General features: G+C 39.1%; 1 protein-coding gene across 7 annotated transcripts in view; it reads left to right on the forward strand.

Annotated features, from left to right (window-relative positions):
* The window catches only part of CCDC93 (coiled-coil domain containing 93), a 105,211-nt gene that overhangs the window by 9,778 nt on the left and 78,786 nt on the right, over positions 1-16,647 (forward strand). For all 7 annotated transcript variants that reach the window (XR_010591540.1, XR_010591541.1, XM_065561592.1 and 4 more), the window contains exon 6: positions 1,752-1,808. Coding sequence is in view for 5 of the 7 variants with exons in the window: in XM_065561592.1 (XP_065417664.1) it covers positions 1,752-1,808 (57 nt within the window). In the remaining 2 variants the exon portion in view is untranslated. The remainder of the gene's footprint in view (positions 1-1,751; positions 1,809-16,647) is intronic.

Below are 16,647 nucleotides of genomic sequence, written 5' to 3' on the forward strand. Positions count from 1 at the left end.
CCCCACTCTTCATCTGAACTTGTTATGAAATTGTGGTATTCAATTGCACTATCTTTAAGGAAGTATGAGTTTACAAACATTTAGTTACATCTTTCACCTGCTCATTTTAATTGGTTGTCTAAGGTTACTGTTGTGTTGTCTTTCCATAGACCATTTGTGCTAGGAATATTATGGACATCTAGAGTTAAACCTCCTTTTCCATTTTGGGAAGGTGCAGTTGCTATTTCAGTTGTTAACTGGTTTGGTTAACCAGTGAGATTGCTGATACAGACTGGCATATGTCTGAAATTTTCAAATGCCACTAAGGGAGTTAGGTGCACAAATCCCATTGATGTTCATTTAGAGTTGGACTCCTAAACCCCATAGGTTCCTTTGATAATGCTGGATGAGTGGTAATAAAAAAGAGATTAAAAATCTCAAATGTCTAAACTAAAATAATAGATCCACTTCCTAAAACAGCTGTATTTTGAATACAGAATTGTGAGAGGAAGGATGGCCCAGTGGCTAGGGTGATAGGCTGCAACTGGTTTCAGTTCCCCGCTCTGGTACAGATACAGACTTCCTATGTGACATTGGGCAAGTCATTGAGCCTCTCTCTGCCTCAGTATCCTCATTAAAATGGAAATAATAATTCTGACAACCCTCCTTCCCAAACTGAAATCTAAGTAACCATTACAGTAACACCTCACTTAACGTCCTCCCGCTTAACGTTGTTTCAAAGTTACGTCGCTGCTCAATTAGGGAACATGCTCGTTTAAAGTTGTGCAAAATGCTCCCTTATAATATTGTTTGGCTGCCTGCTCTGTCCACTGCTTGTAAGATTCTGTAGAAGACCAGTGACTTTACAAGGGAGCATTGCACAAGTTCCTCTTCTCCACCTCCTCCCTCTCCCTCCCAGTGCTTCCCCCACTGCCAGACAGCTGTTTCGCGGCACCTAGGACTTTCTGGGAGGGAGGGAGAGGAGCAGGGAAGCGCTGCATCTCCACTCCTCCCATTCCCTCCCAGAAAGTCCTAAGCAATGCCAAACAGCTGTTTGGCAGCGCTTAGGACTTTGGGGGGGGGAGGGGAGAGGAGCGGGGATGCGGCTGCTCCGGAGGGGAGGTGGAGTGGGGGTGGGAAGAGGTGGGCCTAGAATGGAGCGGGGACAGAAAGAGGCAGGCCTGGAGCATCCCCCGGCAAAGTCGGCACCTGTTCTTCTCCAGGGAAGCTGCTGCTGCGAAGGTGCTTCCTAGCGTTCTTGCCTGCAGTGGGCTGTGCCTGTGTGGGATAAGCCAGGGGCACTTCCAAACCACAGTACAGTACTGTACAGTATATAACGCCTTTTGTCTGCCCCCCCCCCCAAATTTCCTTGGAACATAAACCCCCGCATTTGCATTAAATCTTATGGGAAAATTGCATTTGTTTAACATTGTTTCACTTAGTTGCATTTTTCAGGAACGTAACTACAATGTTAAGTGAGGAGTTACTATACACTGAAACACTTATTTTTCTCTGCAACAAGTCCATGTTAATTTGCCTTGCGATTTCACCAAAGATCTCCAGTCTTGGGTAGGACCCTACTGTAGCAGTGCTGTACGAACAGAGAACAAACAGACTGTTGATGCAATTGTAGAGTTAAGTGTACTTAAATGAGCTGCTCAATTATTCAGTTAGGAACCAGTTGACATGTCTGCGTGCTAAATGCATTAGTAGTGTTGAGGCTTAAGCTTAATTTTTTTGGTTTTTAATTGTGTCAATTAATTGTCTTGCAGGATGACGAGTTTATGCAAAGGAAAGAGAAGGCTATCAAAACAGTTACCAATATCTTTGTAAGTACAATATATTGAGCTTTTATGATCAAGCTTCAGAACTTAAATGTTTAAAGACCTTTTTATGAGTAATGAAATGTGATATTTAATTCTAATTAATGCAACTGCTACTGGGTTTTCTCATGAGGAGGTCCCAATTAGGTGCTGCATGTCAGATCTCGTTCTCAGAAAGGGTCATAGATGCCAACATTTCCCATTAGAAACCTTTAGGTGTATAATGCACTGCCGGCATAAAGCACGTCAGTTGCCACTGCAGGGAGTGTCTCTTTCCATGCCATCAAACAAAAGTCACAAGATGACACATACATCATTAAAACTCTAGGAGACTAAAACATTCATTTGAAACTGTCAGAAACAGGAATAATTTACCCTTAAAATGAATTAAAATGGAATCAAGCCCTGGAAATTAAATGTATTTAAATGAATTTAAATCTCAAAACTTGTTTTCATTGTAACTACTTGCTATAACTAACAACCAAAATATGAGCACTCCTTGCAAGTTATGCCTACTTGGCAATGTTTTTTCCTCAAGGCATTCAAACTCTTGAGAGTTGATAGTATTTTATTTTTCTCCTTCTTTAAACGTATAGCTTCTAACCCTTCAAATGTCAAAACTGAAAAAGAAGCTGCTGCTATCAGAAACCATGTTGTTGCAAATAATGTTATGAATCAGATAATGCCACCAAGGATTAATATATCATGTGTATTTTGTCATTCTGTCTTACCTGAATTAAAATGTCTAGATAGCAGGTAGGCATCTCTGTGGTCTTGTTTGCTGAACAATTTGTATTTCTAATCTGACTATCCATTTACTTTCAACGTCACTAGTTTGCTTCACTTGTCTTTGATGCTCTCTGTACATTCAAAGGCCAAATTTTTGAAAAGTGACTAGTGATTTTGGTGGTCTCAATTTTGGGGTATTCAAATAAACCCTGCAGAGAGGCCTGGTCTTCAGAAAATGGTAAGTACCTGCCCTCTGGGGGGTTGGGGGGATATTCCCCATTAATGTGGGTGGAGCTGGGTACCCAGAAATTGATGCCCCCCCAAAATGACAGTCAGCCTTGAAATTCTTGTCTGTAGATTTTAAGGCCACTATGATCATCTAGTTGACTGCCTGAATAAAACAGATCAAAGAACTTCACACAGTAATTCCTGCTGCATTGATGGGAATTATTCTTCTGTGCTACATAAGTCAACATTTTTGAGGCAAATAAGTGGTGAAACTAGAGCATATATTTTAGGAAGCGATCCAATCTATATTAAGAGTCTCAAAGTGGTGGTCAATGTATCACTTCCCTTGACAGTCTGTTCTTTGGTTAATTACCCTCCCTGTTAAAAATGTTAATTACATTCTGCCTTAATTGACCCCTCATCTTTCTTTGAACTACTAGCTGTTGTCAAAGGTGACCCTTTGAGTAACTCCACTCCAATAGTCCATATTTCATGTGAAACTGGAAATTAACTTATCTTCCCATTCTAGGTTTGCCCTTTTCCATTTGCATACTCTGATAACATAGCTTCTGTTGCATAAGGAATTCAATCTTCTTGTTTATCAGCCGCATCAGGTAAATTAAAGAGGCGCTGTCATGCTGAGAGGCAAACTCCTAATGTGTGTCACATCACTTCCCCCTCTAAATCCATTGAACTTTCACCTGTTTTTCAAAGTTGTTCTAAGTTAAAGATATTTATCATTAGAAGATTTTGTCCAATCTCAGGCATAGTTTGCTCTTGTTTCTTCAGTGAAATCATAATGCTGGATGTATGATTTTGGTCACCAGTACAAAGAAGTGATGATCTTAAAAAAACTGGATTGATGCTGATGAAGCAGCTGGGTTTTAGTGGCTACATTGCCTTCTGTTCAGTCTCCTCAGAGAAGCTTCCTGCTTTTGTATATGCCCATCAGCAACAGAGTCACAGCTGCATTAGCATAGTCCATGCCATGAATGCCTATGTTCAGGTGAAATAACAGCCATACATCATCCCTTTATACTTTTCTCCCTTCTGGTCATCCTAATTTATCCACAGAAGATCAACAGAACACCCCTCATGAGGTTGATCCACAGAACAGGGTTCCCACTCACACTATCTTGATTTCATTGCCATACATCTACATAGCACATCAAGTTCAGGATCCTCCATCCCAACAGATTCCATTCCTTTCCCCCTCCCCATTCAGACTGAAGACTAGATTCCTGCCTGAACTGAAATCCCAGCAACTGGGATTCCAGAATGTGGGCCTTTTGCCCCAGAAACTTGGAATGTCCTCAGTGGTCATAGACCTTGATGTAATGGCAGCAACCTAGTGGTGGTGATGCACACTTTGTCCCACTTCTGCTTCTCAGTCTGCAGACTTCACAGGCAGGATGGAACTTGACCATGCATCTCTGTTTTTTGTAGATTTCAGGGAATGCTGGTTTGTGGAAAGAGGCAAATCCAAGTCATGCCCCCCCTTTCTCCAGAGGCTGGGTATTCCTAATATATAGGCTTGGAAGGAATAGATTTTTATTGGCAAATGTCAATAAACGTTGACTTCACCCAATACACACAAACAGACGAAAAAAATATTTCCATCGATGATGATAGAAACTTACAAATAGACAATGTAAGAAAAATGCTGCTTTAGAACTTAATAGTTTGATTTAAGGATATTTATTTTGTGGTTTTTGATGTGATGTTAAAACACAACCGTCAACAGTTGTAAAGCTTTAACTTTTGACTCTCAACATGTACTATCGTTACATAATTATTGTTTGACCTCCCATCATATCCTGCAACTCTGAAAATTTAAATCAATAAAAATATTAAAGCATAAAAATAAACATTGATATCCATCAAAATTATAAAAAAAAAAATCAAATTCTGCCAAGCCTTATTTATGTAGATAAAATTCAATTATTAGACCTTGTATTGGTTCTCCACTTTCTCACACTAACTTGAATAAGTTGGAAGACTAACTTCTTATCTAAAAATATTCAAGAACAGAAGGAGGAACGGGTCTTAGTCACCCATGTTGTATAATTGCTGAAACAATTATAAAAAAATATATAGTTGGACAAATGTTTTTTTTAATATAAATGGCCTGTATTACCTTTCCCCCCCATCCTTGTTCCAGGATGAATCTTTCTACAGATATCATGGACACATGTTAAGGAAGCTTATGATCTTGTTAATTGCTTTAGAAAAGACCCAAATGAAGTGCTGAAGCAGCTCAACTTGAGCATCTTCTCAAAAGGAAGACTTGGCTTGCCTTGTTGGGTTTCTTTCCTTTCCTGCTCCCAGCCCCCACCAATACCGTTTACCCAGTATAAATACATCAGACCACCTTTGGTACCTGACCTGCACTTGTTGACTGCCCATCAGTGTTTGCTGACTTTCTTAGCTTTCCCAAGGCTTATGCTACCCAACTGGTGGTCAGATTGCACACGGAAAGTTTAATTCTCTTACTGGGAATGTTGTAATCACAGTCTTGTCTCAAACCTGGGTGGACTTTGGATTTCAAACTATTCTCTAAGGAAAAAACCTTCATGTTTCCACAAGCTTTACCTTGGATGTTCCTTTGAAATCCCAGGTTAGGTAGGTTTCCTGTTCTGGGACACTGATCCACGAAGTCCCCAGTCTTGATCTGGTTGGACTGCAGGCAGGACATGCAGCACTAACTCTGGGAAAGTGCTGGACGCTCTGGGATTTGAGGTCACCCAGGGCTAAATATGCAGTGAGTAAATATATTTGTTTTTGTGGTGACAAAGGAGTGGATACTTTTTTATAATGTAGAATCTGCGAGCTCTTCTCCACTAGATTATAGATAACTGCAGCGCTTTAATTTTTAGTTAAATGATAGTGCATCTTCACTTTATTGACATGAGTTAGGACAGGCCCATGGTATTCTCGAGTAGGGAGAACTGCCAGCACATCTGCTGAATACTGGCGGTATAGGTTCCACACCAGCTCAGAATAAGGCATTAAAAGAGAATATTAGGGATTGCCTACCTCTGGATTGGAGGTGGATTAATTTTGTACCAGCTCCTGTCACACGCAGGAGAGAGACCCGCTGCTCTCTGTGTATCATCTTTAATGTTGATTCCACCATAACATTTTCTTGCATAGTGTCTTTTCTAGTCAGCGATGGTAGGAAGCAGTTTGTGCATTTGTGTAAAAACCCTCCTTCTCAAAACTAACACTAATCTGAAATACACAGACCCCTTCCTTTTCAAAGCGAGCAGGAAATTGTGATATAGAAATCAATTTGGCGCTGATAATGTCCCCATGGATTGCATAGTACAACATGCATGTTCAGCATGCAGTATGGATTCTTACTAGTAGAACATAAGACAATGCTGATTTATAAGAGTTGTGGGTCCATAATGCTGAATACCTAGCAGAAATATTTCTGAGGAAAGAAACCACCAGTTTACTTTGGCATTAGAATTTATAATGCTGTATCTCTGTGTGGGGAGAACTTCAAACAAAAAAACCTTGGTGATATTTAACAAAACTTCAGATCACCAGTAAGAGCCATTAAGAATTTATTTTGTGCACTGGACCCTCAGCTCCATATTTCTTATCTTTAAATTTGCATAATTTTTAATCAGAGTAGACCAAGCTGAGCTGCAACTAGAAGAAAAAATAGACTTCAGATTGTTCTAAAGTAAACACTTTTTTATGTTTAATCTTAAAATAATGCAGCATATATCAGTCATCTCATAATTATTTGAAATATTATTTCAATTCCATGTATAAAATGAGCTAGAAAATCTACCCACTCCTGAGGCTCTAATTTACATAGTAGTTGATCTGAAGCCGTGGGGCTCATTTTATATCTTAGTTTTCTGTTGCTCTTATCATTGTGTAGTATTCAAGTGCATTGCAGAAAGAGTTGCAATCTAGATATTTTATAAGGACTAGGTATACAGTGCTGTTTTCCGCTAGGATTTCCAGGCATGCCTTTTCCTCTGCTTCTTGCCACCTGTGACAGTGATACTGAAAGGCCTCTTTATTTTTACAGGTCTCTAGTTGTTTTTTTTTCTGTTGTCGAGAACTGACCATGTCTGACATGGATGGTTCAAAGAGCTCTCTTCTTTTTCACCTGCTCTGTCTAGGACTCTTCCAACACATTGTTAGACTTAGTGTTTGAAAGTCCTTATCTGAGAGTCAAGGCAGTTATGGTCCTACTGAAGTAATTGCTGCTTTTGGACACCTGAAGAACCACAGTATATAGAAATGCCTTCTTCCAAAATTCGAAGCCCCATAATCTCTGAGACGAAGTAGGCTGATCAATGCTTTAGTCACTCTCAGACTAGACTCCTGCAATATGCTTACCTGGGGCTAACTGTATGGGCCACATGGCGCTACAATGGGCGGCTCTGCCCCTTAAATGGAATGAACTTAGATGGAGAGAGTACATCATACTGGTACTTCACAGTCTGCACAGACTACCTCTACAGTTCCAGATTCAGCCTGAGATGCTGCTCTTGATTCCCAAATCCCTTCGATTGGACCCATCTCAGTGACCGCTTCTCCTTCTACTGCCCTCCATGGCAGCTGTGATTAACAAGGCCACTACATCTGCCCTCCTCTTTCCCCCCCCCCCCCCCCGCTTTTCTCCAGGGTGAAATTTCTGGGTATCATGGGCAGAGCACTCTCAGTGGAAAGTCCTAGAGTGTGGAACTCCTTACCACCAGAGATCAGGAAGACCCCAAGTCTTTGTGAGCTTGGAAAGTATCGGCAGAGATGTGTTTATGTGGTTGGGGGTGGGAGATATTGAAAGAAGGGGAGGATTTGAAGAGCTCGGGGGCCTTTTGCAGTAGAACTTGTAGTTATTTTGTATGTGTAGATGCTATGACTATAGTGTGTATGTGTATTTCTAACTCACAGATATGTGAAGAGAACTGTCAGGTGAAAAAGGGTTTCGTGCTGGTGTGGGTGTAGTGAAAGATAGGTTTCATGGGCCATGGATGCTTTTTGTACTGATGTTGTGTGATGTGCTGAGGTTGCTATGGTAAATTCTTGAGAATTAAATAGGAGAATGTTGATTTTTAGCATTCTTACCAGTATGGAAGGTAGCTCTAGACTATGAACAATGGCTGTTCTTTGAACTTCAGTATCTGCTTTGTTTAAACCAGGGGATAAAGTTTAAAACACATAGACCTCTGCGCCGATATAATGCTACCCGATATAATGCGGTATAACGAATACAACGCGGTAAAGCAGTGCTCTGGGGGGCAGGGCTGCGCACTCTGCGGATCAAAGCAAGTTCGATATAACATGGTTTCACCTATAATGCGGTAAGATTTTTTGGCTCCTGAGGGCAGCGTTGTATCGGGGTAGAGGTGTAGTACTATTCTGGTCCTGTCTACACATTTCTCCCTTCCTTCTCTCCCCTATGTAAAATACTGTTGTTTTGAGATTAGACCCTGACTATGTTTTTATTATGTATATTTTTCCTGTGAGGTATAGCTGTAAAGTGGATTTCTGAGCTATAACCTCTCATCTTGAGGTCTAAATAATGACATTTCAACACTTTTTTTGGCATTAAAACAAGGACATCTGGCTGCATTAAGTAATACCGAAGTAATTTTTGCAATCTCTTAATGTTAAAGCAGGAGACATAGTGGTTAGGTGGGTGGCAGGGGAATTGGAATACAGTTGCATTGGGAGATGGCTAATTTACATTTTCACTTCAGCTCTTTTTATATATATATATATATATATATAATATGTAAGCCAGTTAAAAATCTTAAAGGACAACTTCTGCTGCATTTGGACAACTGTCATGAATTTAAATGGCTTCTGTGGCACTTGCACTGATACCCAGTGGCTTTAATAAAAAAAGTGTTTCCTGATGTAAAGCTGCCAAAACTCATCAAAACACTTAAAAACAAGAGGGGGAAAAGAGGAGGCTCTGACGTATTTTCATGATACTTAGTGAGCAAAGCTAGAGAGCAGATTCTGGGAACACCAATGTTCTTTGTCAGTGTATCTGTAAAAGGGTTACTGTTTTGACAGTGTGTCAGGAGAAAAGTGTAGAATGTCATAACGAGCAGCTCAGATGCCCCTGTTCTATACTGATAGATGATTTTTGTTTGTTCTTTTGTTTAATAGGTCTGGAGTTTTTGTTCTCTTAATCAGGGTGGATTTGATTTAAATCACTAGTCAGAAGACTCAAATAATGGATTTCTACATAAAAGTGCATTCTTGTTGGTTGTTAAAACCTTAACACATTTTTCACGACTCGGAGATAGATGTAGGTTCCATTTTTAGAAGGTACACACTATACATTTTTAAAGTGATTTATTTTGAAAAACAGATTAGTTTTACAGCTATATCAGAAAATGAATGATTGTTCGGTTATTTCATTTACCAAAGGTAATTGAAGTAGATATTTATGAAGTCATTGGGAGGTGAACTATCTCCAGTTCAACAAGTTAATCATTAATATTTGGAGGATTTTCTTGCCATGCTGTATTAGGAGGAGAACCAGACAGACATTTAAATTGTTTTATTTAACTAAAACAACAATGTTATGTATTCTGGATTTTTTTCTTCAACAACAAACACATATTTTAACAAAACAAGCATATGAAATTTTGAATTGAGTTAAATGTTCAAGTTTTTTAAAATCCGTTTTGTTTTTGTTAAAATTGTTAACTAAAATAGTTAAATGAAATATTTAAAAAAAAAAATTAAATCGACTGTCTCAGCCAGGTCTACATGAGAAACTTAAAATATTGGCTTCTGCAGCTAACAGTCGTCTTCACCTTCGTTTTCCTGTTTGTTCATAATCTGGAAAAGAAGAACAAGCTTTCCAGCTTTTTCAGGTCCCAAACGTTTTCTCAATTTGGAATGAATCAGTCCAAAGGAAGAAAATATTCTTTCTACACCAGCAGAAGAAGCTACTGCTGTTAAAAGTGAGATTATCACTTCAGCAGTCTCTGAATCCAAGTGCTTAAGTGACTTCCTCCAGTTCACTGGTGTGACTTTCTTTAAAACATCATCAGCAAATATTTCTTTCTTGAATGGGTTCACCCTTAGCTCTGAAGTTTATTATAGTCGGCATTATGGAAGGATGAGTGCTAGATGTCCGTGTCATAGCCAACTCCTCTTCTTCAGCAGGTAAGGTTTGACCTGGTACCGAGTATTGAGAATATTTTCAAGAAAATGAGTTAGAGATAGTGCTTGTCCCATTCATTTTTTTAATGTTTGTAATTTAACTCTGTCATTGCATATTTCTTTTTTTAAGATCTCACTCAATTCCTTCCAGATTTCAACAGTGTCAGCAATAAAACCGCTGTTTCCCTCCATTTTGTTCAAGGCTACAGAAATGGGCTTCAGGGTACTCAGCACATGTTCAATATTTCTTTTAAGCTCAATGTTGAGAACTTTGGCTGTGACAGTGCCATCTATTTTTTCACGATTTTGTTCACAAACTGTCATCAGATTAGGCCTGTTCCTGATATAGTGCTCAAAACAGTCCACTACTGAGTTCCATTGCACATCTTGTGGGAGAGTTAGCTTGGTTCCTCCCTCTTTTTTCAGAGCAGCTGTTGCAAAGTGGTTGTTACGGAAGTTTCAACAACGTTAGCCTTTATTTCTGGAACACTGAAATCGTTGGCTAGGAGGTGCATCAAATGAGCACTGCAACCGTATGTTGTTAGCTTGGGACTCTCTTCTAAATAATTTCTTCTCATCTTGAATACATTTGCAGCATTGTCTGTGACCAAGTTGCATAGTAGACATTTGAAATTTTTTCACAGTTGTTATAGCTTTTACTGCTGCTACTTGTAAGTGTTCTGCTGTGTGTGCATTTCCTGATGTATCAATTGTTTCTGTAGGAAGACATTCCCTTCTTCTGTTGTCACACAAGCTCATACAATAGGATCACTGTGGACATTGCTACACCCATCAAGACTCAGGTTAACAATTTCCCCTTCTAGACCTTTTGCACACTGCTCAATTTCTCTTTCATACACTTTATCCAGTAATTTGCCTGCGACATCTGCTCTGTTGGGTGTACTGTATCCTGGTCTTAATGACTGAACCATGTTAATGAAGTGTGGGTTCTCAATCATATGGAAAGGAGAGTTTGTTGCATAAACAAACCGGGCAATTTTTTCATCAATTACCTCGTTTTGTAATCTGCTGGTTCTTATCACAAATTTATCTATGATTGTTTCTGGATGATGGAGATTTTTTTTCTTTTCTTTTTGCTACAGGTGATATACTGTGGCTATGTGACATACATAATGTGACTGAAACACTATCATTGGCAGATAACTCTGAAACTATAGAAAACGATGGTGATCTTGAAGGTGGATAGTTTTCAGAATCCTGTATGTTGAGGATGGATTCTCCTAAACAAAATAAGTCAATGCAGTTATTTAATTATTATTACCATACTGCTCATTTAATATTATTCATTGCATTCACTGACATTCAGTACCCCACTACTTTAAAGGTGAAATTGTAAAAGGAAGATCTGCCTATTTCAGCTATTTATTTTTTTATCGCAACTGCATTTAAAATGATAGTACCATAGAGTAACAACTATATTTTTTGCTCAAACATGAGAATTCAAGAATAATCCAGAAGGAAGACAGGCAGTCCTTAAGTATGAAATAAAAAAGTTAACCAACCTGAAAATCCTGCATGTTCAGACATGTTCCTTTCATCATCTTCAACGCAGCTTCTTCCTGAGAAGGAACACTTCTCATGATGTTGTTTCATTTGGGCAACCAGGCCTTGCATTTCTTTGTTGCATTGTTTGCATTTTGCACACATGCCTTTCTTATCCACAGGTAGAGGAACTTCATTAAAATATTCCCAAACTGGGTTTCTTACAGCCTGCTGCTATTATAGGTTTTCCCTCCTAGTGAGAGAATGGTATGATCTCAAATCAATGAAGGCTACACTCAGAAAGACCTCAAGACTTCTGGAATATGCTGCTTTTGTTTCTACTGCCTGTCCTTCCCTTCTCATATTTATCTCCAAACTTCTTCTTGTCCAGATCTATTCTTCTATTCATTGAACTTTTTGAAATTTTTCACTTTTAGAGAGAGGTAAGGGTTTGACTCTGTGTACACAAATTTGAAGAGGGACAATAGGGTTGAGGTCTGTTATTTTTCACCTCTATATATTATGTATTTGAAAACATTTTGGGGGTTAACAAGCATGTTATCTCTGGAGAGACCAATCCACAATTTGAGATCTGCAAAACTAAGCATCTCTGATGGTATCTTCTAGACTAAGCACTGAGTCCCATTGGGTAGGTAGAAAGATTAATCTAAATAATCTATACAGAAGCCCCTGGAACCCCATAAAATTAGGTCCCTAATCCATGAACTATTGGAACTCATTTCCAAAACTTTCTTAAACATTACATGAATATATTGTCTCATACTATAGAATTAAAATGTATAATCCCTATTCCATGATGAGATATCTTTGAGCTATAATGTATCTTAATTAAAACTATCTTTAGATAGGTTTTTTTCCTCAAAAAGCATTTTATAAAAAAATTGGATTTAAATAAAAAAAAATTCCGAATTAAAAAAAAAGATTGATTTTTATCCATCCTGCTGTTAATATTATGTAATGCAGAAGCTGCTAGATGTTAAATTTGGTGTGGTTTCTTCCTTTTAAAAATGTACTTTTGATCTTAGCAGATGCAGAAATGGTTTACAAGTTGAAAAAAGGCTATATGTGCTCTACACAGGGCTCCCATTATCCCTTATTGAAATGCAGCCTCCTGTGGTGTGAAAAGCAGTAGTTGTTGAACAGAGCACAAGTGATGTAAAACAACCATTTAGGACAGCATGTCATGAAGAGTGCTGTATCCAATTGATACTGCATAGGGGAGGCAAAACAGAGCTGCCAGAAATGAAATTGGCCAGGGCACTGGGATACCTTCCCTGTATTAATAAAAAGAGACATGGGTTCTTTAGTGATTGGAAATGTTCCAGGGCTTTGGTTTTATGTCTGACCTGACAGATTTGGAAAGTATGGATATTACTTCTAGATCTTGTAAATATGCTGGCAAAACTGTGAATAGTGTATTAGGATTAAGGACTAGATCATGGCACTAGATTGTGTTAAAAAAAAAAAAAGGATTTCTGTTACCTCACCTAATTCTGAAAGAAACCCTCTGAAAAATCTGATTTTGTGTGTGTGTGAGTGAGTTTCTCATAAACAGTGCCATGGAGTTAAGCCAGTTTGGCTTGCAAAGTGCTGCTTGAGGTTTCCCCATTTTAAGAGACTAAATGCAATTCATGGTATCAGGTTAGATTTGAGTGTATTCGAAACCAAGGTTAGTTTGTAGCAGCTGAAGTGCGTACAGCCTACTCCTGTAGGAGGTAACTTTTTATAATGGAAATTCTCAAGAGTCTGCAAGCTTCCATTTGCACCTCTGCAGTTCCTGTTGGAGCAGATAAGCATTCCGGCTGTCAGAAATGGAGCTTTCAAAGGGTATATCTGCATTCCTGCAGTGATTACAAAACAATGGCAAGAGTGGCCACTTGTCTTAAGGGGATTAAATACAGAGCACAATAATACAACACCTCATCCACGCTGGCGCTGTGGCATTATTTCACTCGCCGAGGTGAAGTTCCAGCAGCGCTGTAGCCGCGGAGTCAGAGCGCTTTACATGCCTTGCCAGTGTGGATGGGTAGCGAGCTAGGATGTCCGGGGCTCCTTTATTGTGCTGTAACTCGCACGTGTAGCCAAGCCTTAAGAAAGGAGGGAATGTTGCTTAGGCTGGGTCTACACTACCCGCCTGAATCGGCGGGTAGAAATCGACCTCTCGGGGATCGATTTATCCCGATGGGACGCGACAATCGATCCCCGAATCGACGCTCTTACTCCACCAGCGGAGGTGGGAGTAAGCGCCATCGACGGGAAGCCGCAGAAGTCGATTTTGCCGCCGTCCTCACAGCGGGGTAAGTCGACTGCGATACGTCAAATTCAGCTACACTATTCACGTAGCTGAATTTGCGTATCTTAAATCGACTCCCCCCTGTAGTGTAGATGTAGCCTTAGTTTGCTAATGCCCTGTTTTGGTCATAGTGCCTTCCAACTGTTGTAACAGCACAAATATGCAGTTTTGCGATTGCAAATTATTCTGAATGTATATTACTTCATTTACATAGCACTTCTTAAAATACCATGCATACATTACTGCTTATGTCCTTCCAGTTCATAAATTGTAAACTGTTTGGGTTAAGGGATGTGGGATTTCTATACAGTAATCCACCAAAATGTGGCCCTGTGACTGTATGTTAAATAACTGTTTCAAGGGGTTTCAGAGTAGCAGCCGTGTTAGTCTGTATCCGCAAAAAGAACAGGAGTACTTGTGGCACCTTAGAGACTAACTATATTACAACAGAAAAACTTCAAAAACAGACTCCAACGAGAGACTGTTGAGCTGGAATTGATATGCAAACTAGACACAATCAACAAAGGATTGAATAAGGACTGGGAATGGCTGAGCCATTACAAACATTGAATCTATCTCCCCTTGTAAGTATTCTCACACTTCTTATCAAACTGTCTGTACTGGGCTATCTTGATTATCACTTCAAAAGTTTTTTTTTTTTCTCTTACTTAATTGGCCTCTCAGAGTTGGTAAGACAACTCCCACCTGTTTATGCTCTCTGTATGTGTGTATATATATCTCCTCAATATTTATTCCACTCTGTATGCATCTGAAGTACTCCTGTTCTTCTTGTTTCAAGGGGGTTAATAGCAGTAACGTATAGCTTCTGTCATTGTCTTTCACTTACTGGGACAAACTTTGCTCTCTGTTACACAGGAGTAAATTTGGAATAGGTCCATTGGCTTTGAGTTATGCTGGATTTACACTGGTGTAACTGAGCCAGAATCTGGCCCCCTGTGTTCTCTTATACCACAAGCCACTTTATAATCTGGGTGGGGAGTGGAAACTCCCTGTTTTCTTCTAGTTTGTTCTTTGGGTCTGTTTTTGCAATGTGTTTCTTTAGAAATCAGCTTACAGAACAGAGTCTGGTTTTCATTGTGCATCTGCTCTTACCCCAATAGTTGTGTGTGAGATCAAGTGACTTGTTTGAGGCTGCACAATGCACAACTGGCTCAGCCCAAGTCTGCCTATGTATTTGAATCCAAGATCCTCTTCATTTCTTGCTGTAACAGCTGAACAGTGGTTACTCATTTCTCCCTCCCACACACTTACTCTCCTAGGCAGTAGGGTCACTCCAGGATTAATCATTTTACCAGGCCTCAGCTGACCTGAAAGAGTTATTTGTTTTAGACAGTAGCAGTCTTAAAGGGACCCTATCAAATAGTTTGAGCCCAAAACTAGACTTGCTTGAAAACTTGCTCCAGAGGGCAATAGCATCTAGTTTATAACATACCCATTTGTCTGTCAAGAAACTTTAAGTGCTGGTAACAACTGTGTTTTATACATACTGATATTCTGTGCTGGGGCAAAGCCCTCTGCAAGATGGACACTTGGATCAAATTAGTTAACAAACCCTAATCCCATTACTGTGCTGCCTCCATTGATGACAGACAATGATGTAAACAGTGTGTTGGCTTGTGCTTAAGGGAAAAAGGTGAGGGAAATTTAGCATTGGGCATAAGGAGAAGGGCAGAAAAGTAGCAGGCATAGACCTGTTAAGTCAAATTCAGATTGATGCAAATGAGCGTTGTTCTGTCAGTGGAAGTCCGTGAAGTGGCACCTACTTACACGACACTTGAGTTAGGCCAGTTTTCAAGATTCTATGGCCCCAATCCTGCAAACTTTAAGAACATGAGTGCCGTTTGCGGGACTTGGGACTAAGAGTAGAATGAATAATGGGAAGTAAAGAAATGAAGTTACAGCTGAAAAAAATTAATAAAAACCCCTATGCTAATTTGAAAAAAAGTAAGAAATTTCAGGTTATGGTTCCTGTGTTAACTGGATCTGTTTACACATTTGCAATATTGTGTAGTGCACTGTTAAATTTTATACTTCAATGTATATGAAATTCATTATTGCTGTAAGACCCATTTTTTTTTTAATTTTTAATAATGTAATGAGCCCAGCACCTTTATACTTGATTAAAAATGTAGTGTAGGAGATTTTTTCATCTCCTTTCAGACACACAACTTTGATATTTCTACACTTCTTTTCAGATGCATCAAAAGCATTTGATTGAGACTTCTGGGCCAAATTCTTCTTAGTTGTACTATTGGAATTCCATGGATGATAGAGAGTTTGCATCAGTGAAACTGAGAAGAGAATATAAGTATTAAGTACACGTTGAGTATGGAGGTCTTTTAACACAAGCCATTTGGGAATATTCCATGTACAGAAACAATGCCTGGTATACTTCTCAATATCTGAAAAACACTATTTTATTATGTTGAACTCAGAGGTCTAAGTGGAATTTTACCAAATTGGTCAAAAAACTCTCTTTTCAGCTAAAAGCAGTCATTGAAAAATTAATCCCAAAGGTATCAGTGCTTGAAAATAGGAACTTTATAGTAGAAGATGCTTCCTCAACTAAAACTAGTGTTGCCACTATGGAATTATAACCCTTTAAAAATGTACTTTATAACTCCTGAGTTGCTTGCCTCATACATCAGCAAGTTCCTTACTGCATAAATTACCATCCTGTGCCTTCTTCACAACACTCCTTCTGTAGAACAGCTTCTAAAGATGGCCTATGAAATTATTTCTTTTAAAATTGGACTTGCCTTTTTTGCTCCATTATGATATATAAACGCTTGAAAGGTGGTTTTAACCCTCTCCCCTCTTTATAAAACAAATTAAAAAAATCAGTTTTTTAACCTTGGAAATATCTGCTCTTGTCCTCCCTGTTTTTTAAAGAGT

Source organism: Chrysemys picta, chromosome 11, assembly GCF_011386835.1.
Source record: "Chrysemys picta bellii isolate R12L10 chromosome 11, ASM1138683v2, whole genome shotgun sequence".
Lineage (NCBI taxonomy): Eukaryota > Metazoa > Chordata > Testudines > Emydidae > Chrysemys > Chrysemys picta.